The 22,317-nt window shown below is 40.8% G+C and overlaps 1 protein-coding gene across 3 annotated transcripts in view; it reads left to right on the plus strand.

The window, feature by feature from the left end:
• The first annotated feature begins 416 nt into the window (after positions 1-416).
• ncam2a (neural cell adhesion molecule 2a) overlaps positions 417-22,317 on the plus strand; it is a 457,910-nt gene continuing 436,009 nt past the window's right edge. For all 3 annotated transcript variants that reach the window (XM_004570150.3, XM_023154077.3, XM_014411200.3), the window contains exon 1: positions 417-635. In XM_004570150.3, coding sequence (XP_004570207.2) covers positions 584-635 — 52 coding nt within the window. In that variant the 5' untranslated portion in view covers positions 417-583. The remainder of the gene's footprint in view (positions 636-22,317) is intronic.

Here is a 22,317-nt window from a genome sequence, read left to right on the forward strand (position 1 = left end):
AGTACACCTGTCTATTGCGGGGCTAATTAAGAATAAATGATAAGATTTAGGACATTAATATGAAATGGCCTTGCAGAGAAAGCTCTGAGTTTTGCGCATAAATCCTCTTCATTTGCCCGCTCTCTGACAAAAGATTATAAAGGGTGGATTGTAGGTGAGGTGAGGTCAGCTATTAGACAAGGGGGTCCTCAGAATTACTAGATAAACTTGTGCTTGATTAAAGATGTCTTATTATTAATTGTTTTTTTTAAGAAGCCAATAAAGTCAGGCAAAAACATAACACATGTCTGAAGCCATCGTAGCTTTGCTTCTCCACCAGCAGTGAGGTTGGAGAGAATAATGCTGGAGTGTGAAGGTAGTGGTGGTGGTGGGGGGGACTCAGCGCAGAGCAACACGGTGAACGAGCAGGGAGGCGGGAGCGCGCGCATAGGAAGGAAGGGAAGGAAAGGAGCTGAGGCAAATCAGTCGCCAAGCGGAGCCCAAGACAGCGGATGAACGGAGCCGAACGTGTGTGCTTGTCGCCCTTGTCGTTTTTTTACAGCAGCTCAAAGCGGCGTCCGGCAGCCCCGAAACCCGCCCGAAAATGATCTTCAAACTCGTCCATCTCCTCGGGGTGCTCGTCTGCGGCGGCCAAGGTAAAGGGATGCGCGCGGGAGTGTGTGGCAATCCTCGAGCTTTAGTGACTTTGTGGACAAGTTGAGTGTTATTTTGCCATCTCGGTCTGCAGCAGCCAGAGAGAGGGCTGCGAGCTGAAGGGGAGAGAGGGAGTGTGAATGTAAGTGTGTGTATGTGTGTTTGTGTGTGAGAGAGAGGGGTGGATTGTTTAAGTGGACGTTGTTTTGTAGTTGAAGCACGTCTTGCAGGGGGGCCAGGATGCTTTCCTGCTGAAAAGAGGGATCCTGACGGGGTCCTGTGGGGTTTTTAGGGTGTTGCAGTGCACTCCATACTTCCCCAGGATATCATCTCTTACTCCAATTAGTTTAAAAAAACAACAAAAAAAACCAAACATGTTTCACATCGCTGCTGTATTTTCTTATTTGCAAACAGCTCTCCTTTCTTTCCGCTTTAATCACTGATTCCTCCCAACTTAAACCGGCAGCGCACGTGAAGACGTCAATATCCACTCATATCTGTCAAAGACCACCGCCTTTTTTCGCGCGCGCGTGTGTGTTTATTAGTGTGTGTGTTTTCACTCGTCGCTGTCCACTCTGTCTTGTGAGGAGCACTGTAGAGAAAACACTGTCATGGACTGAGGTTTTTGTCAACACCTTCATCAGCGTCTGCACCTCGCGCGCAGGCAGTGCGAGATAATGTGAGATTAATGACGCGGTGATGCTTCCCAAAGTTTCTTCTTTTGTGTGTGTGTGGATAAAAAAAAAATCTTATTAGTCTTATTTGAGACAGCAGAGTTACACTTACTCCGTTAATTGGGTTCCGCGTGCGTCGCGCACCTGATTCGAAGGAGAGGGGAGGGGGTAAGGGGGTGACGGTTTGATCCGAGTGAGCGCGCTCCAGCGAGCCTGTGGGCAACATAAAGATGTAACCTGAGTGGCTGCTGCGTGCACGCGGATGCATTTCTTTGCCTTAAAAAATATTATCGTTCTTGTGTTTCTTAATCGTGTCGCTCGCTGAGAGTCTCCGAAGCTTTACAGTCACTGGAAAATACTGAAAATCCACCGTCTGGATAAGTACACGTAAAAATAAAAAAGACAGGGCAGCACAAGGTGATCATTTTCCTTGGTGTGAATTGTGCACTTGTTCATATTAAACCAAAGAACTAAAATATAAGGGAAAATAAGAGTCGAGTGAGTTTTAGGAGGACATTCGTCTTTTTTTTTTGAGTGTGGCCACTCTGGCTTCCTGACGCACAACGGCAGGTGGGGGTAGAGCGCTGCAAAGTGGTGCCAAGAGTGAAGCCATAAGCCACGAGTCGTTAAAGTATGTTGCATTCAGATACTGCTTTTGCAAGTTTTTGCTTTGAAGTCTTTCAGGAGGGGGAGTGGATCTCAAAGTGTGTGTGTGTGTGTGTGTGTGTGTGTGGGGGGGGGGGTCCTGGAGGAGGGTTTACAGGGTTCCAAAGCAAAATGGAAATGGTAGATCAAGTTGTTTGTGTGTGCCACAGCTTTAAAGAGGTAAAAGTGGATTTAAAGGAAGTGCTGTATGGTTTTAAAGTATAAGGGAGTAGATGCTTTCTCTGGGTTCAAACCCAGTTACTGTGCACTTGATTTGGTTGCCAACAGCAAAGGACTGGGAAGCATACCTGACCGAGACACACTGGGCCACAGACACCCACAGTTTATTATCCCTGACACTTCCAAAAGGACTGTGCAGTTTATCGGCAGCTCATATTTCTACCGGCTTAATCAATAGTCTGTTAGAAAGTGCTGGGTTATGATAGAGAGGAAAATGAAGAGGGCGCGTTCAGAGAGCGGCGTTGCTTCAGAGCGTTCGTATATTATTACATTTAATCCCAGCTGAGGTCAAACAAAGACACATATAGGCAACTACTGTTCATAGAGCCCTAACTGGGATATTCATCGCACTCTTTATTTTTCCCTTTTGTTGCAGGAGTATTACATCACCACCCTCCCCACCTCACCCCCAAACCAATTTCCATTCTTATCAAGCTTTTTGTGTGTGTGTGTGTGTGTGTGTGTGTGTGTATGTGAGTGTGATAGCAAAGTCCACACAAATTGACCTGTTAGACAATGCTCACAATCTGCTCTTAGGCAAATTATAAGACTGCTTCTGAGTCAAGGGGTAGAAGTATGAGTAGGATGCTCGATTCTCTGTGTCTGTTATCAGTGTGGGGCCTTTGAACAGACACTAATCCATCAGTGAAGGGAGTAAAGCCAGAAAGAGGTTTTACTCCCCCCCCCCCCCCCCCCCCCCCCCCCCACCACCACCACCACACACACACACACACACACACACACACACACCACCACCACTTCCCATCGACAGCTTTGGTTTCTTCCAGGAGTCAGCTCGATGCCCTGTACTCCTACTACACTAACTCTGCAGATGCCTTCTCTGGGCTCCTGAAGGAAAACATTTGCTTTGAAGTCCCAGCTCGCCTCCTGCCCTGCACTCGCATCCTCGAAGGTGTATGTATTTGGCTTTTTACAGACGCTTAGTACAATGAATTATATGCTCGTTCGGGCTCGCCCGGGACTCACCGATGTGATGTTAAGTGGCGTAATTAAGATATTTCGCAGTGTCTCTTGGGGAGGGAAATGTCAGTGGCTCAGGGTTTGGAAGATTTATGCCCCTGCACTTAAGTGTCTCTCACTGCACACACACTGAGCCTGGGCTTAAGCATGTTGGAGACTTGCTTACATCCTGCTTCGGTTTGTGCACTTGCTCACAAGCATGCGAGGGTCACACACTTGGCCTCACGTTTGTGTTGCGCTCATCCTCAAGCCATGAATGAATTGTCTTTACAGCAGCTGTTAATGTCAGAAATTTTTTTTCTTTCCCCCCCAAAAGTTTCTCACCATGCCGCACATCGCTCTTAACAAAATGCAAGACCAGTCATAAACTCCTCTTAAAGGCATGCAAAGCTATTCACAAATGAAATAGCCTGTGTCTCTCTTTGACTAATAAACTGGGGGGGGTGCTGGCATACATATAAAGAGAGCCAGTGTATATATGAAAATGGAATCGCCCCCTCGAGGCAGCTGCATACGAGAAATCAATTTAAGGAACGGCTAGAGTCAGCAGGGCTCTGGATTGTACAAAGGGCAATCTCGGTGTTATGGATATGCTATTTATTTGCCTGCAAGTTTTTTTTTTTGTTTTGTTTTTTTTATTCGTTGTGCCCTTTAGCACTCAATCTGTGCGAGCCCCAGCATCGAATTTGTACGTGGCGTGTAAGACAGGAGGAGAGTGTTATAACACCTGGATACGTGAAAAACAAAGAACTGCCAAGCATCTGTGCTGCAGGGGTTTTGTCAGCTTGCTGGGAATGAAATGACAGAAATAAAGGAAAGGAAATGATCAGACACTTTTAGATATGACGCTGCCACACATATATATATATATTTACTTCCTACATGTGCAACTTACTTTTTTCTTTTTCCAAACTGAAAGACTGAAGAACTATTAAATTATTAAAGCGTAGGCTGTGTTACCTTGCCTGCGATGAACAGCTCCAGGATACAAATGTATGTGCATTGTAAATAACCCCACTATCTATACAAAAACCACAGTGCCACAGAACAAAATGCTTTATGGATCAGGGCGTCCATGGACCAGGCTGCCTGCTCCAAGTGAAAGTTTTTTCTTTTTTCTTGCAAGAATGTCAGTGAAATGGCTGCAAAACAAGCTAAAATGAAAAGAAAGCTATTACAAAGAGGCTATAACTGATGGGCAAAGATCCTCAAAACGACAAAGCAATGGCAAATGACCACAAAGATCACAAAGAGAATTTAGAAAGACCACTGAGCACCACAATCAGACAGAAAGTGAGCACAAAGAGAATCAAATTGCCTTTAAATACCTTTTTTGCTTTCAGTTTGGAACCAGTTCTGTCTGTGCCTTTTGAGAAGGAGGTTAGAGAATATGTAGTGAAATTAGTGGGGTGGGGGCATCACAGCCGAGAGTTCTGTGTGGGTGCGCCCTTCCCATAGCTACAATATAAATGATTGCAGCTACTTTTTTGGGGACGAGCTCCTATCTTTCAGTGTAAATGTGCAGGATTGGTTCTTGATTAGGTGCTACTAGTGTAAGTGAAGTTTGGGTATTGTGTCGATCTAATACCGATACCAGCGTTAACATCGATACTATCGATATTTGGATTGATCCACCAAACTCTAATTTCTACTACAAGAGTCAAAAGTACCTAAAAAAGAGATCACCCCCCCCCCCCCCCCCCCCCCCCCAAAAAAAAAACAACAACAACAAAAAATCAAAAGAGAAAAACATTAACAATAACAATCGGCTCATCTGTGGTTGGAAGTGTAAAGTTTCAGAATCCTTCTATGAGTGTAAAATCCTTGTTGGGAAGGTTAATGATCATCTGCAGACTCGTGAATGGAATTAACTCTCTTGCTTTTAGGTAGTTTGGAGTGTTGTTTGTTTGCAAGCCATATTCAGCCTGCAACTCCGTAAACACGATTAGCATTTGGGGTTAAGATAGCTGTACGCTCATGCTTATAAGGAGGCTGATTGTCTTGTAGTGACACATTTTGGGCTTTTAAGTAACTTAAGTTATATCAGAGGTGCGGAGGGGATAAATGGCATTCCAGCAATGCGCTCCACTATGTGAACATTTGGCATATTTTGAAAAACCTCAAGTCATTTGAAATCCATGAAGCAAAAACAGCAGCATGTTCAATAATGCCCTCTGCCAACCTCAGTCTCTTTTCAGTCAAATTACCCATTATTATCATGGAAGTGACTAATGTTCTCCTCGGGGAGTCTCTCCCAAGCAGAAGCCAAGAAAATGCACTAAGCAGTCGGGGTCTTCTTGCAGGAGGAGCTTGGCATTGCTCATTAAATCCTATATTCTGAATCCCAGAAAGGGAAAATTAGGCAGGATGGAGTGAGCAACAGGAAGATTTATATGAGGGGTGGGGTGGGTGTAGGAAGGCAGGAAGAGATTATGTTTAAAAATTCATTCAATTCAAGTGAATCTGATTGCATCTAGTTAAATTGCATTGCCAGAGATTGAATCAAACTCTATGGAGTCTCACTGTGCCAAAATTAATAAAATGTAATTGAATCCTGTCGAGATGGAATCAAATTAGGCCAGACTGATGTGATTGGCGGAGGCAGCTGCTGCATGTTTCCGCGCACTCCTGTGGGTTTGTCTACTGCTTTACATCAGTTTGGTGCTCGCCAAGCAGGAGACCCTTTGGCTCCTGCTTATGTGTGTCCTGCCAGTCTAAATGTCAGTCTAACTAGCAGGCTAATAGGCAGAGCCAGGATGCCAGGGTGACAACAGAATCAGTGGGCACACTGGCTGACTGAAGCTGACTGTCAGATGGATGGAGGAAAGTGGTAACAGTGGTCTTCCTCTGCCTCTACTGATGCTCACTCTATTTCTGTAGATCAGGCGTTCACACACTCTTACTTCACAGGCCACTTCTCCAAAGCAGATTCCCTCACGGGATGCAACCCACTCGGTCTCGGCCTGACTTTTGGGGATGGGTGCCGGAAGGCACGATTAAATGAAGAAGAGAGGAATCAGGCAAATGGCAGCAGTGTTTCAGAACTGCTCTGGTTTGTGCTGTATGTTTTGAGTGACCCACTTAAACCGCATTAATATCTGCACTAACGCCTTGGGTTTTGCTTCACAGTGGGCTGACGTGAATCACATGAGACTTTTTTTTTTAAATTTAAATGACATAATGCAGCATTAAATTGGAGAAGAGATCCTGCTCATCGCATTCTTTGACTTGGCTGCTCTGTTTTTAGGACAGACTGTGGAAAAACTGACTATTTTTGGTGATGTCACCCATATTACTCAGATGATGCCACCATTTTGTGTTATCTATCCATTTGTAGTGAGCTGTAAAAGCCATGTTTTCACATTTTTGTTTTATTTTGAAAATTAACATTGTTACAGCTGTTCATGGAAAGCTGGTAAAGGAACGCAAAGGTGTTATCTGATGTCATAAATTTACTGTTTTGAACTATTTGAACTGTAGGTGTGTATGTACACTGATTTAATGTTGATTAGCACTGATAACATTAATGTGCATCTGTTAAATCTGTCAAAAAACAAACAGAAAACCACGAAAGATGCCAAACTGGAGCCATTAAAAACAGAATCCTGTTATCATGTAATGCTGTGTGGAAGGCAGGTTTTTGATCCATGCACAGGACATGGAGAACAGGACTTTAATGCCCTTTTCCATTAGTGCCAACTCGGATCAACTCAACATGGTTTGCGACCATTTTCAGGTTTTTCCATTAGGTCATAGTACCTGGTACCAGGTAACTTTTTAGTGCCTGCTTGGCCGGGGTTCCAAGCGATCGGAGCAGGTACTAAAATGCGACATTGTCAGACTGCATGCCACCGATTGGCTGGTCAGTAGCATCACTTCATGTGAGCGTCTCATTCGCAAAAATCAAAACCACCATTTTTGATATGTGGCAATGGGGGAAATAGCTGCAAAAATAATGCCATGTTCCCCCAAGTGTGACGAAAAGCTGTAGATCAAGCAGCAGGTATATTCTTGTCTCAATGTCTACTTTTGTTGTAGGGTTCGGAATGCATATTGATTACGTTGCAAGATGCTCGGATGCATTGCTGTGGCAAGGACCACGCACATTTAGAGGTACTAAATTGTAATGGAAAACCAGTTGTGGCGAGCAAGTCAATCTGAGCAGGTACTAATGGAACAAAATGCAAAACCCAGGCAAGACAGGAGCCAGGAACTTACAAACCAGGAAATTATGGGAAAAAATAAACAATGCACAGGGCACACAGCATGAGGGACAACACAACAAATGGCAAGGGGAGAGTCAGACAATATTTATCTACAAGGTTACAAGGTTATGAGGCTAGTGGGACTATCAAAATAAAACAGGAAATAACACCAAGCATCCAAACTTGACACAGACAAACATTTAAGCAAGATGACTCAATATAACAAACTATTGCCGGGAATAGAAGCAAGATAACTCTAACTAATAAGGTCTGAGGATATAAATACAATTAAACCAACCAGGAGTAAAAGCTAGTAAGAGAATACAAAAGTCAAAATACTACAATGGAAGAATACAATATACAAAACTCTGGCCTTCTTGGCACGTCATGTATTGACGTGAAAAGGTTTTAATCAGATGGATTTAAAAGTTAGTAGAGCTCTTGGAAATTGCCTTAAGCTTTTACAAGCTTTTTAATTTGAGAAAAGAAAAATGTATCGATTCCAATGTTAAAACAACAGATGACCCGCCAATAAAATGGGCAAGACTTTAGCTAAAAAAACTACTGCCCAACTATTATATGTTTTTTAAAATGATACTAACAATGATATTTGAAATGTAAAATTAGACCATGTTTCCTGTCTCTTGTCCACTTGTTTAATTTACATTCATCAGGTTTTATAAATGCTGATACTGAGACCTCAACAAACAGCTAATATTGGCAGAAATACTGGATCTGCTGATAGAGTTGCTAATTGCAAATTTTATTACACAGACACGTTGCAACACATGAATTGCACTTTAGTGTTTATATGCAACAAAGAAGGCTTATCCCTATGTCCAAATGTTTTCCTTTTCTTCTCTATGTAACAGACAAAAAATAAGTGTTTTTTAAATTGTTAAGTATAAGAGTAGTTCAGAAATGTATATGTATTATTCACGCTTCAATAACCACCATTACCTTGCCACATGAAACAGAAACATAACCCCACAAAAACCTTTACAAAAGCTTCTCTTTCTGCTCCTGTGCTTGCCTTTGTATTACGCTGCACCTGGTATAGCAAGTCACTTAAAACTGATGATTTTCTTTTAAACAAATTGTTCAGTTTTTTTGAAACTGTCAGTCACGTACACCTGTCAAGCCCTGACTAACACATATTTGAAGTGATAATGATGGCGCATATGTTTTTTTTCTTCTATTTTTCTCCATAGCGCTGCCAATTATTTTTCCAAAGCATTCAGCATCAGGAAGTTTTAATTTTTCCTCTCTTTATCCCATTAATGAAATTTGCACCACATTAAAACATCTAAAATACACCTAAGAGTGTGCCTTTTGCTAATATGTTGAGTGCATTTTTTTCTGTGATTTTACAGTAAATAGCCTGAGCTCTGTAAAAACTAGGATATGGCCCAAAAGTGAAGAAGAGACAGAACTTCACAGAAATTGGACAGATGCATTGAAATGGATGGTAAATTGGTACAGACGCTGGTTGGAGGCTTCTCAGCAGATGCGCGCACAGTTATGCTAACCCTCTTTATGAGTCATTGGTAAAAAGGATTTTTTTTATTTCGTAAGAGACTGTAGCAGGTGACAGAGTGGAGGTGTACAAACACAATTACAGAAGAAATTTGGATTCAGAAGGCAGTGGGATGGACACAGATGGATGACAGCTTAGAAGACAGCTGAATGTGCGAACGCTGAGAGATAGGTAGAACCATAATGAAGAAGAGCCATCTATTGACAGCCAAAGAACAGTATTACTCAACCTGCTTCTGATGAATGTTGGCCCCGTGTTGACTGAGCTGTGTGGGCCTATGGAGACTGGTGGATGTCAATATAGTCCATCATGGTGATTGAGGAAAGGATTAATGTTAATTGTAGCTGTGCTGGCTAGCAGACACTAATGAGAGAGTGGTGTGGGGTTTTTTGGATACACCTGTCAATGGGACGAGACAAGCTAGGGAGTGGCTCCAATCACTTTAAGCACGCTTAAAGGTGTGTGTGTGTTGCGAATTTGTGTGAAATATGTGAAAAATATTTGGATTCTAAAACTTAGTTTTGGCAGGTTTGTACCTGAATGCTTATGTAGTACAAATTCCAACCCTTCCGAATGATCCAGGGGTCGATACTGTCAGCCGATATTAGCTATTTGCTGCTGATAAGTGAAAAAGAAAAGAGTGAACACGAGTTGCTATATATTATTATTATTAGTTTTGATGTTGCATAGTTTGGCCACCAGAGGGCACTCTACAATATCCCAGTTTACAACACTGCTGATCCAAGCACAGCTGGGCAGAGTGTGAATAAGTAAATAAATCTATACAAATTACAAATGTTATGGAAATCAGTTTGTTTCATCTCTCAGAAAGAAAATAAGTATTGGCCGATGAGTCGGCATATTAGATATTTAAATCAACGAATATCAGTGTAGGTATCAGTCTTTAAAATTCTATATCAGTTAAGCTCTAGTACAGATTGAAATATATCTTCATCTCTGAGAATAAATACTGGCAATAAATTTTTGTTGAGCTTTGTAAGGATGATGGAGTGGTGAAGTGTTTAGGAGTGTCAAGTCTCTGCAACAACGTTCAGATCTTCCTGGTGCAGGATAGTGTGGAGTTTATAAGGACGTTAGGACTTTACAGAGGAGCTGTTCATATTTGATCCAATAATAGTAATGGTTTGTGTCAATTTCAAAGAGGTTAAAGCTGCAGCAACTTTGTAGTATAAAGAGCAACTTTATTGACCAATGCCTTTCGGTCAATGGCCAAGTCCAGTCCAGGAATTCCCTCAAATATGGTGTTCATACCAAAATTTGAACTACAGATCAAATTAGAATGTGTACATACTAGAGATGGACCAATCCGATATTACGTATCGGTATCGGTCCGATGCTGACGTAAATTACTGGATCGGATATCGGAAAGAAATAAAAAATGTAATCCGATCCATTAAATATCAAAAAAGCACCTCACAAAACTTGCGACACGACGTAACTCGGCTCATAACCGTAGCACGTCGCAGCAGTATGCGTCACGTGATAGAGCGGCTGTGTGTGTTTGTAGCCTCGCTACCAATCCGGCATTTCATCTCCGAGGAAGTTATCCCAGAGAGAAGTAAAGCAAATGTGTAAGTTCATTTCTGAATGTTTGTAAAGTATTCCCGCGTTAAGCTTAACAACCGATATATGGAGCGACTGCTTCTTTCTCCCTCTCTCTGCTGCTGCTACTTCAATCGTGACACTGATCAATGATCAGCTAATCGGCTTTTTTTTCGCGAGTCCGTCTCTCTTGTTTGTTTATTGCCCCCTTTGCACCAGAAAGAGGAAACCAGCAGCTGAACAACAGCAGCACGTTTAAGCTTGATAAACTGTTGTTAGAATTTATTTAATAGCCTCAAATCAAAAGTTCATTTGAAATTTGATTCATATCTATGTAATAGACTCCAATTTATTCATGTAAACGGAGAGTCCTCTTGACACACTAAGGTTAATTATGGAGTTCCACAGGGTTCCATGCTAGGACCAATTGTGTTTACATTATACATGCCTTCCTTAGACAGTATCATTAGAAAGCATAGCATACACTTTCACTGCTCTGCAGATGACACAAAAAGAGAAAAGAAAAGAAAGAAAAGAGAAAAAAAAAAAAGAAAAGAAAAAAAAAAAAAGAAAAAAGAATTTATTTAATATTAGTTTCTACTCCAGGATCTTTTTCTACGTAGCTGGCGGCTGGTAACTGTGCAGGGGCGGATCTAGCAAAGTTTAGCCAGGGGGGCCGATAGGGCATTAACAGGCAAAAGGGGGGCACAAAGACATACTTTTCTTTCTTATTCTCATTCTCATTTTAATAAATAATTATCCCAATCTTACACCCAAAGTTTTAATCTGATGTAAAATGTATTGAAGTCCATTACTGTATATAGTAACTAATAAGTCTAATATACCCTAGTAAGCTACAGTACTTTGGGAAGGTACCATCTGTGCAGTCTGCAGTTCTGTTGAAGAACGATGTTGAATCTATTTAATTGTTCTTGAAAAATAATTTATTTCTGGGCATTTTTTTTCACACTGCATCAAATTAAAGTTGATTACGTCAATTAAGCATCATGAGGTGGAGGGTGGGTGGTTCCCTATTTTTTTTTTTTTTTTTTTTGCTGGGAGTTTTAGAATCCTATTAGTTAGGTTGCTTATCTTTAAAATACCAGAATAGGGAGGATGGTGTAGGTTTAAGTTTGTTAGATTGATCAGTGTTGCTGAACTATGAAATCTTTTGGGTGCAGTGCATTTTTTGCATACAGGTATAACAGAATAGCTTTAGTGTTTTGTTTTTTTTTACTTGAGTATGAACTTATACAAAAAGCAGCAAGATATTAAAAACAAACAGTTTTATTGATTAAAAAACACACTGTATTGGATTCATATCGGTATCGGCCGATATCCAAATTTATGATATCAGTATTGGACATAAAAAAGTGGTATCGTGTACCTCTAGTACATACCCTGTGTGACACCAGTAAATGGTAAATGGTAAATGGCCTGTATTTGTATAGCGCTTTACTAGTCCCTAAGGACCCCAAAGCACTTTACACATTCAGTCATCCACTCATTCACAGACACATTCACACACTGGTGATGGCAAGCTACATTATAGCCACAGCCACCCTGGGGCGCAGTGACAGAGGCGAGGTTGCAACCGGTAGGCAACCGGTGAAGTGTCTTGCCCAAGGACACAACGACCGAGACTGTCGGAGCCGGGGCTCGAACCGGCAACCGGCAGTAATAAGACGATTAAGCCTTGAAAAATGCTTTCTCACACAATATCGTATTTTGTTTTGCCTAAGACATGAAAACACAACATCCAAAATCATTAAATATAGTTTAAGTGAAAATGACAAGAACATTCTGAAGCTTCTGGGATTTATTATATAACCATGTATAAATATTACAGCCATTAAATACTGTCCTCATTGCTATATCATTAAAAAAAAGTCCTCCTTTAACAACTTGACTTAAGTTGTTAAGGTAATCAATTATTAATTATTAATTAATTCAACACTAATTAACACTAATAACACAAAACGTTCCTATTTCAAACTCTCAAAGCAGTGGTAGGAAGTCTGTGTGTAGGACTTGCAAAATGTCTTTCTCACACTCTTAGAAATTTCACCTCAGCTGCTTTTTATAATCTTATGACTCCCTCCAACCCCTCGTTTGATCTGTTTTAATCTCAGTTAGCTCTTAGTGTAACGTCAGTTGACTCAAAATAAATCTCTATTAGCTTAAAATGAATGGCTTCTAATTTGGTTATTTTTAGCTTATTTTGATAGTGGGTGGAATGATTGCAATATACTTGTATTTATATAGTCTTACTGATCACTCAAAGCTTGATTATACATGTGTTCATACAGCACTTTGTTCTACATGCTTCATCTACCTCACATCCATGACCGATTTAGAATCATGAGTTAAGTGAACATACTGCTGGACCTTGACCTTGAGGTGACAGTGCTAACCACTCCACCACCATGCCACTCTTTCAGTGTCTGTATCAGGACACTGTCTCTCTCTGACCTGTGTATGATCGTTAAGTGCATCACATACGATCAGTCCTGTGCTATTTTAGTATTGCACTTTTTGGAGATTCTCCCGTGATCCTTCAAAGACCAGCAGGTGCCTGTCTCTGTGGGAAAAGGTGACAGAGACATAGACAGTTCTTGAGACACTCCCCCTTGAACCCCCTTTCCGTCATTTGACCCACACTGGTAGATTTAATATCCATCAAAATTAACCCAGAACACCCTTATTGTACAGAAAAGCTCACAGTACATCCAACTATTCTCTTCCGCTTATGCAATTCAGGCACTTGGGATGGCTGAAGCCTATCCCAGCTATCATTGGTTATTGTTTTTGCTTATGAAAATTATTCTCCCAAGTATTTCCAATGAACGGAAAAAGAGCATTGTAACTCACACATCAAAAAACTACTTACATTTTATTGTTCTTGTTATTGTTTCTCCATAGCGGTAGGGTCGCATCTTATTATCACTGGTAACTTAGCCCTCGCAGGATTGAAGCCTTAATAAAATAGCAGGAATAAATACATTAAATCAGCTCTCATATAAGGCGAAGATGGAAAAAAATCAAACCAAAAAGCTATACTGAGTCATGTGAACCAGATGCTCGGTTGGCTGCGTCCTCTTTTTCTCTGCTTGCCTTGCCATCTGAGTTTTCCTGTGGGCTTACAGTATTAAATTATCTTCTGCTGTACTGTGTTGTATTGAATCTATCATATTTCCTTGTATCCATTCATCCATCCATCCATCCAGACAGTGGGCCCTTGGCTTGCCATGCTTGCTGGTTAATTAAGCCAAATTGTGATTGATGGACTCTCTAGTGAATAGCGTGTGGTCCCGGTGCTGACCCGCCCAAGGAGATCATCCCAGCTGCCAATCACATCTTACAATACCTAATGGTCTTTTAAGCAGTGAACTGGTGTAGCCCCCCTCCTCCCTCCTTTTCACTCCCCCTCCCCACTGGTACCTGCCTGCATTAGAAGACTTTAGGTTTGCCGGCGTCCTTGTGGAATTCGTTCTGCTAGGAAATGATGCAGGGACCATCCAGAAAAAGGGATCACTCCTCTCAGATTTCTTGCCCGGTGGCCAATATCCTTGTTTATGGGAGGCCGCTCTTGATGAGGAATAGATGAGAGGAGAGTGAGCGATAGATGAGAGGGAGATTGGGGAAAGAGGAGGAGGAGGGACACTTGAGATGTGGTCGCAGCGCAGCAGAATAGCTCACAGTGAGGCCAAGCAGCCTCTGCTCTCCTGATTGCCTCTCCATGCCAGACAATCTTCAAACAGAATCTCCTAATGCAATATGGGCCAGCTTATTTTTGTTTTTATCCTTTACTCGTTTGAGTCCTCTTTCTTTCACTTTCTCCCCCCTCTTTCATTTTTTCCTCTTTTCATGTGCTCGCTCTGTTTCGTGGTCCTCCCACACGAATCTCATCACCAGGGTCTGTAGGGGGAAGATATCCTGTTCTCCCCCTACGTGGAAAGCTTTTCAAGCAGCATCCATGCTTAATGTTATTTACCCGGAAAGCTAATGATGTTTGGGTTTTTTTTCCGTTTCTCAATATAGTTATTAACACCTATGGATTTTATGTTGCTTGAGTCTCTTCTGAACCACGGTGCTCATGAATTTGTTGTTTTGAGTGTGTTGTTATCTCTCAAAGTTATAATAATCATCCTGCAGGCGCTCATAAGGTGCACCAGACAAAGTGTAGGCGTGTTTTTAATTACTCTGTATATCTGCGCAGCATCCTTGCTGGTCTACTCTCACTGTGAGTACGATGGGAATGTTGTCTTCCCACCCACCATCCATAGAGTTCCCAAGGATATGAGCCTCCATGTGAATACACAAAGAATTTCTTAGTAATTAAAGAACCTGTGTTATCTTTGCTTGGATCAGAAGATACATTTAGTGACATGCTGTCTTTCCATGTGAAGTAAGATTCCTCACATTTCATAGTCCCGCTCATTCATGCACAGAAAGGCTGAATGTAGGGATTAGAGATGGACCGATCCGATATTACGTATCGGTCCGATACTGACCTAAATTACTGGATCGGATATCAGAGAAAAATAAAAAATGTAATCCGATCCATTAAATATCACGAAAGCACCTCACAAAACTTGCAACACGCCGTAACTCACCTCAGAACGTTAGCACGTCGGAGCAGTATGCATCACGTGATAGAGCGGCTGTGGCATGCGGGACCTGTCGGTGGTCTGGATAGCATTTGGAGCTTCGCTAGCAACCCGGCATTTCATCTCCGACAAAGTTATCCCGAGAGAAGTAAAGCAAGTGTGTAAGTCCATCTCTGAATGTTTGTAAAGCATTCCTGCGTTAAGCTTAACAAACGACTGCCTCTCCTGCTGCTACTTCAATCATGAAACTGCTTAACGATCAGCTGATCGGCTTTTCTGTCGCGAGTCCGTGTCTCTAGTTTGCTTTTGGCCCACTTTGCACCAGAAAGAGGAAACCAGCAGCTGAACAACAGCAGCACGTTTAAGCTCGATAAGCTGTTGTTAGAATTTATTTATTATTACTTTCTACTCGAGGATCTTTTTCTACGTAGCTGACGGCTGGTAACTGTGCAGGGGCGGATCTAGCAAAGTTTAGCCAGGGGGGCCGATAGGGCATGAACAGGGAAAAGGGGGCACAAAGACATACTTTTCTTTCTTATTCTCATTTAAAATGTCTAGCTTTTAATAAATAATTATCTGACAGCCAAAGTTTTAATTTGATGCAAAATGAATAGAAGTCCATTACTGTATATAGTAACTATTAAGTCTAATATATATATATACCCTAGTAAGCTATAGTACTTTTTCCTTTGGGAAGGTACCATCTGTGCAGTCTGCAATTTTGTTGAAGAAAGATGTTGAATCTATTTAATATTTCTTGAAAAATAATTGATTTCTGTGCATTTTTTTTTCACACTGCATCAAATTAAGGTTGATTACGTCGATTAAGCATCATGAGGTGGAGCGTGAGGGGTGGTTCCCTATTTTTTATTTATTTATTTTTGTTGTTGCTGGGAGTTGGAACCCTATTAGTTAGGTTGCTTAATATTTATGCTAAGTACTCTTTAAAATACCAGAATAGGGAGGATGGTGTAGGTTCAAGTTTATTAGATTGATCAGTATTGCTGAACTATGAAATAATTTTTTTTGCATACAGGTATAACAGAATAGCTTTAGTGTAGTTGTTGTTTTAAACTTGAGTATGAACTTATACAAAATGCAGCAAGATATTTAAAAAACAGTTTTGTTGATTAAAAAACACTATATCGGATTCATATCGGTATCGGCAGATATCCAAATTTATGATATCGGTATCGGTATCGGACATAAAAAAGTGGTATCGTGCCATCTCTAGTAGGGATCTTTACCACTGCTTTCCTTCAGACCACATTCAAGTTGCTTATCCATACTTAATGGATGAACTGGATGAACACTGAAATATGGAGAAGCAGTTGAGGGAGTTTTTTGCAGGAAAGTTTGCCTGTGTCCTTTCATGTGACCATGTAGGCTTCAGGGTCTGAGTCTTAAGAGAGTCTTGTGATCTTGTTCACTCATTGTTTTGGATCAGTCCTGAATGTACCGAGCCTCCCACCAACCGAAACATGATCCCAGCATTCAGGGAAACATGGGATTGAAATTTTGTGACATGATGTACGGAATCCAAAACTAACAGCGAGCATTTTCTAACACTTTTAAACTTCAGCATATTCACCCTTGTGTTAAACTAATTCACAGCTGAAAAATCTGTTTTTAAGGTGCGTGTTCATCCAATTTTGGCACCCATTCCAAGAGGGTTGCTTCTAACCCTACTATCTTGTTGGCTTGAAATTCCTGTTATTGTGGTCATACTTCAACTTTGTAACAGACCCAGATTAGATTTCTCAGGTCATGCCATGTTGTAGGAACAGTGTGAATTCAAGGTAGCTAAAGCCTGTGTATTGCTCCGAGAACCAAGATTGCTTTTATTTCACGCTGCTTTTCATCCATCCTGTAAAGTCTGGAGTAGGTGACCAGAGAAATGATAGATCGTCTCGGCTCTTGAGGCAAAAAGCCGCAGCCGTGGACGTGAAGAAACATTGCAGTGCGCCTCCTCAGTCAATAAGCAACAAGAAGCTTTGCTGGAAGCTGCAAAGGGGAATGCAGCACTGGCTGTCGCAGCTATCTCCCCAAGGTGGCGGCCTGAGCCACAAATTAATAGAGCACTCCCACATGATCGGGGAGTTTCATTTGGAACCGTCACGCTACATAAAGCCCTACAGAAATGAGGAGTTCACAGAGGTCCCCCTCTACTTTCCCAAGAGTCCCCAAATAACCTGTGTGATTGTAACACTCTGCCCACTGCTTCCCCACCTTTGCACCTCCCTTCTTAATGTTCAAAGGCCTGCCCAAGCTCATCCAGCTTCAATTAGCACCATGCATTGTCTCCTTTTTTGCCCATTTCAAAGTGCACCATACATATCGTTTTGTGCCTTTGTGCATGCTTGATTGTGAATTACACAATAATCACTGGATGGTTCTTAAAGTGCTCATACAGTTTGCTATGTGACATTTTCAATCCATATGAATCTATAAATGATAACAATTAAAAATTCAGAATGTGGTGACATTGTTTCCTTTCATCTCAGATTCTTGATTTATTGGCTCGCATATTTCTTCTCACTTACTCGTTTGACAACAGCGTGAAATGGTTGGTGACAAACGTGGAAAGTGGTGCGCCCCTGAGGCCCGCTTTACTCTTATCATTATCTTTGCAATGCCCGAGATTAAACACAGCAACCAACTCCCTCACAACAGCATGCCTCTGAGCGAGGATTAACACGACGACTAATCACTCAACTCACTGGACACAAAACATACAGTACTGATTCATATTTTGTCACAAAGTCTAGTTAATTAAAACCTGGCGTGGAATATTTGCTTGTGGCGTAACACAGTGTACAAATACATACAGCGAGAGAATAATGAATCATTCTTTGTCTCACTTTAACATTTTGCACAATAGCAGTTTTAGAAAATATTTAAGTCAAAGCATTTTTTTAATGCTTGCCATGTTGCAGGGTATTTAAAAGCCATTTACAAGGTCACTCATTTTGATCTAATCCACAGCTGGAAGATGAATGATGGCCGGCAATCGTCTTTCATGACTTTGAGTGCACACGTTTGAATTTATACATGCAGGCTCAAATATCTTCATAGTAATTGGTGCTTAAGGTTTTGCAGTATCTCTTAACTTGACAAGGCCAATGCCTAATGACTTCTTATTAATAATCACTATTGACTATAGCTGGTAGTTTCTCTTTCCAGCATAAAAAGGAATTTTTTGGCAGCACTCATTGGACTGATATGAGCAATGGGAAAATCAAAGGAACTCAGTGAAGATCTAAGAAGGAAAACTGTAGATTTACCCAAGTTTGGAACATCTCTAGGAGTGTTTCTAAATAACTGATCATCATCATCATCATCATCAGTTTAAACAATTGTATGGAAGTGCAAGTTATCTGGTTGTGTCATCGTTTTGCCAAGGTCTGGAAGAAGACACCAACTGTCACCTTCAGCTGAGAGGAACTTGGTTAGGATGTTCAGGAACAATCTGGGAACCACCAAGGCTCCCGTCTGCCATGGACTGTAAACTGCTGGAACACCAGCCTCACCATCCACAGTGAAGCTAGTTTAACAGAACCATGAACCACGAGAGTGCTGACCAATAAAAATGCCCCTGCACCAACACCCTCAAGCTTGACTAAAATCTGCAGCTACCCACATGGACAATACAAATGCCTTGTATTGTAGTGTGCATTAGAGAAAATCCAAAATAAATAAGTTGTGCGTCGGATTCTTGTTTTTTTAGAGTGCCTATGATGAGTGTTTTCAAACACCTGACCAACACTGTACTCTGCATGCTAATGTACTTCTAATAGCAGTGTATTGATGGCAGTGTGGATCTGATGTTTGGTTGGTATGCTACTTTGCTTCTGAGAGAACTCAACAACCACTGAATAAAATTACACACACTGATGGTCCTCTTGGGATGAAGTCTATTGACTTTAGATTCTTCCCTCAGTTTCGCCATTAAGTTGAAATACTTGTTTTTCAGTGAAATCAGCCATAAAACACGGCTGTTGTTTCCATCCATCATTTGTTCCTCTACTAGAATCCATTCATCAAGTTGAAGAGGACTTGATGAATGAATACAAAAAGACCAAAAAAACATTTATTTTTTCATTTCCATCTATTGAGTTTAAATTAGTGGAAAAACGTCCTCTTCCATAATGAATTCTTCTGACTGTTACACTTAAATGATGAAAAATAATAAAGAGGGACTTTGTATTGAAGTTCCTTTAGTGCAGTGGTTTTCAAACAATTTTTTGAGAGGCCGGGAAAGAAGAACATGACCTCCATCCCCTAGTTTTGATCACAAAAAGGATCTAAATTCAGTTTAGGTGAACACTAGGCTATTCAGTGAAGCATTAGTTTATATTTTTACTCTCAACTCTGTTTAATTATGTGTGGGGGGAAAAAAAAACAGCCCGTGAGTTGAAATTATCATTTCATGGCCAAAAGAAATTTAACACTGTTGAAACGCCTTAAATGTTAAATTCTTTCGTTGCTTTTATTGTTTTTTATAAACACGATCACACGACTGCAGGGAATCTAAAAAATGCACCAGCCGGTGTGCAAGTCTTTGGGGCTGAGGTCACGGATTTAGCCAGTTCTGAATTTTTCATGTGAAATCATTATTTGTGCAGAAATGCAACCAGACAGACACGCCAACTCTACTGTGCAAGTGTTTTAGCCAAGACATGCAGCCAAAGTGATAAAGAGCTATCTTCAGTGAAAAGATGAACGAGGAGTCCTGCAACAGATGGCGTGGGCCCCCACTGTGCCTTGATCTCAACATGATGGAGTCAGTCTGGGATTACATGACACAGAAGACTCTGAGAGAGCTTTAATCAAAGAAGAACTCTCCAAGATGTTTGGAACGACCAGGCTGCCTTGAAAAACTGTGCACAACTCTACCTAAGAGAATTGGTCCCATTTTAAAGGCAAAGTACGCTCACATCAGACACAGATTTGATGTGCTTCCATTTACTTTGTAAAGTTAGAGATAACGAAAGAACATTCACTGCATTATTTTTGAAGCGTCTTCACTTAGTGCCTCAAACTTCTGCACAGTACCCTATAAGCAATTTATTTCTGCCTATGTGACATAAAGAATTCCACTGTTTGTACTTTGAAGTTTGCCTTGTGTTGTTTGCCAGAGATACAGTACAGTGTAACAAATTTACACCACGCTGCAGACCGGTCCTATTGATCTATTGTCTCAGTGCAGCACACAATTTTGCTTTTCTCCTTCACTTTGGTCCTCCTCCTTCCAAGAATGACTGTCTGTTAGCTTTATGAATACCGATCACCGCTTCTGCTCCTTCCAATCCGAACCTGTCAAAAAAAATTAATACCAAAAATACAAAAAGAATGTTTTCAAAACAATTATTGCTCAAGCCGTATGTGGAGTTAGTACAAATAAAGCTACAGGGGCTTTACATTTTTGTCAAAAGGGGTTGCATGGTAGACAGAAATGCAATAAAAAGTGGAATTATGTAACCAAAAATGTAACCATTCTCTTCTATAGTCAAACGCAGCAAAAATTGATAAGAAAAAGCTTCTTTGCACTCAACAAACAAAGCTCTTCATTTATTGAAAGTGGAGATACCTTTGTCAAAAAAGCAAAAGAAATAGAAAATGTCTTGAATGATCACTTCAGAGGTCGGTAGAAAGGGATTATCACATGTGACATAGGGTTAGGTGGAATATGATTTCACCGTATCACCCAATCCTTTTGAAAAAAGCAATAGCTTATCAGTTTTTATCATGGAAAATATAAGTGAACAACCCCATACGCTTTGAGTCTGGTGAATTCAAAGCAGAAGCAGGGGAACTCATACAAATAAATGGTAATCAGGAGCAACCAGGGATTGGTAATGTGTGTGTGTGTATATAGAAGATAATTTGATTTAAAACTCTTTAGACTATATTGCACTTTTAATCTGTTATTCCTTCCACTGTCTGGAGACACAGCAACATAATTCACAGGTCCTACCAGTCCTCCTTTAAAGTTGTTGCCAACTTGAGAAAGGCAGATTTGATCAAATACAAGAACACTTCTCAGAAAATAATTTGATAAGAAAACTGAAGAGTTTCCAGCTACGTTTATTGTTGAATAAGGCGGCTGTAGCTCAGGTCTTAGAGCGGGTCAACTATCAGTTGGAAGGTTGGTGGATCAATCCCGGACTCTTCTGATATCTATGCCAAAGTACCTGTGGCAAAATGCTGAACACAATGTATCCACTGGTGTTTGAATGTGTGCTTAGGCAAAAAGAAAACTGAATATGTGTGTTTAGATGAATGAGACTTGTAGTGGTAGGAGTAGAAAGTAGAATCTTCTGAACGCAGCAAGATGTAGTATTCATTTGCCATGTAGACAATCATTGTAAGCTATTATAGTTTATTAAAAATTGTTTTAATGATGAGTTATGGGCACAGCATGTTTCGTCTTACAGTATTATAAGTGACTGGCTTACAGTATCTAGCAAGTGGGGTTCCAGAAAATCAATACTGCGAAGCAAATCAATACCAAAAATGACTATTGAACTAGACATTCATTTAACAGCGTTGGTGCCAACAGTTCACCTCCAGTGGACATACAGCTTCACACAGCCCCTCCCCTCACTAGCAGCTGAATGCAAAAAAAGCAAGTTGTTGTTCACAGCACTGAACACAGACACAACACACTGACACTTTGCAACATTTAAATTTTTACATTCTGAGGCTCCATCTGTCAGGAATTTAAAAACTTAATTTATACATAAATTCATATGCATATCCACCACACCAGCATTTTTTTCTGTTTTTCTTCCCAAGCTGTTTTTCTTTAAAAGCAACATCACAACTGAAGTAATGAAAACATGGAGCTCTGTACCAAAATTGGTGAAATTTACATAGAATTATTATTTTTTTAACTGCAATAATTGAAAAATCTTATTCGTTTTGGGGATTTTTTGCATACATTTGTGTTGACTGAGGATCCTCGGAAACAACTACTGTCACCGCCAGTTGAGTGTCTCTCATGTCACTCACGGACTGATAAAAGCTCTAGAAATAGCTTGCGATTCTTTTTATTAATAGCACAATGACGTCCCACTCAGCTCTGACTTGTTACAAACTGTTACCCAAACACAAGCCTGGGATTTTTTTCCCCCCAGTGCTCCACCGATCCCCTGAGTATGCCTGCTCTCTTTATCATTTTTGGGTAGGTAGGTAGGTAGATGTGTGGCACATCTGGTTTGCCCCGA

The sequence above is a fragment of the Maylandia zebra genome, linkage group LG23 (assembly GCF_041146795.1).
Source record: "Maylandia zebra isolate NMK-2024a linkage group LG23, Mzebra_GT3a, whole genome shotgun sequence".
Classification (NCBI taxonomy): Eukaryota; Metazoa; Chordata; class Actinopteri; order Cichliformes; family Cichlidae; genus Maylandia; species Maylandia zebra.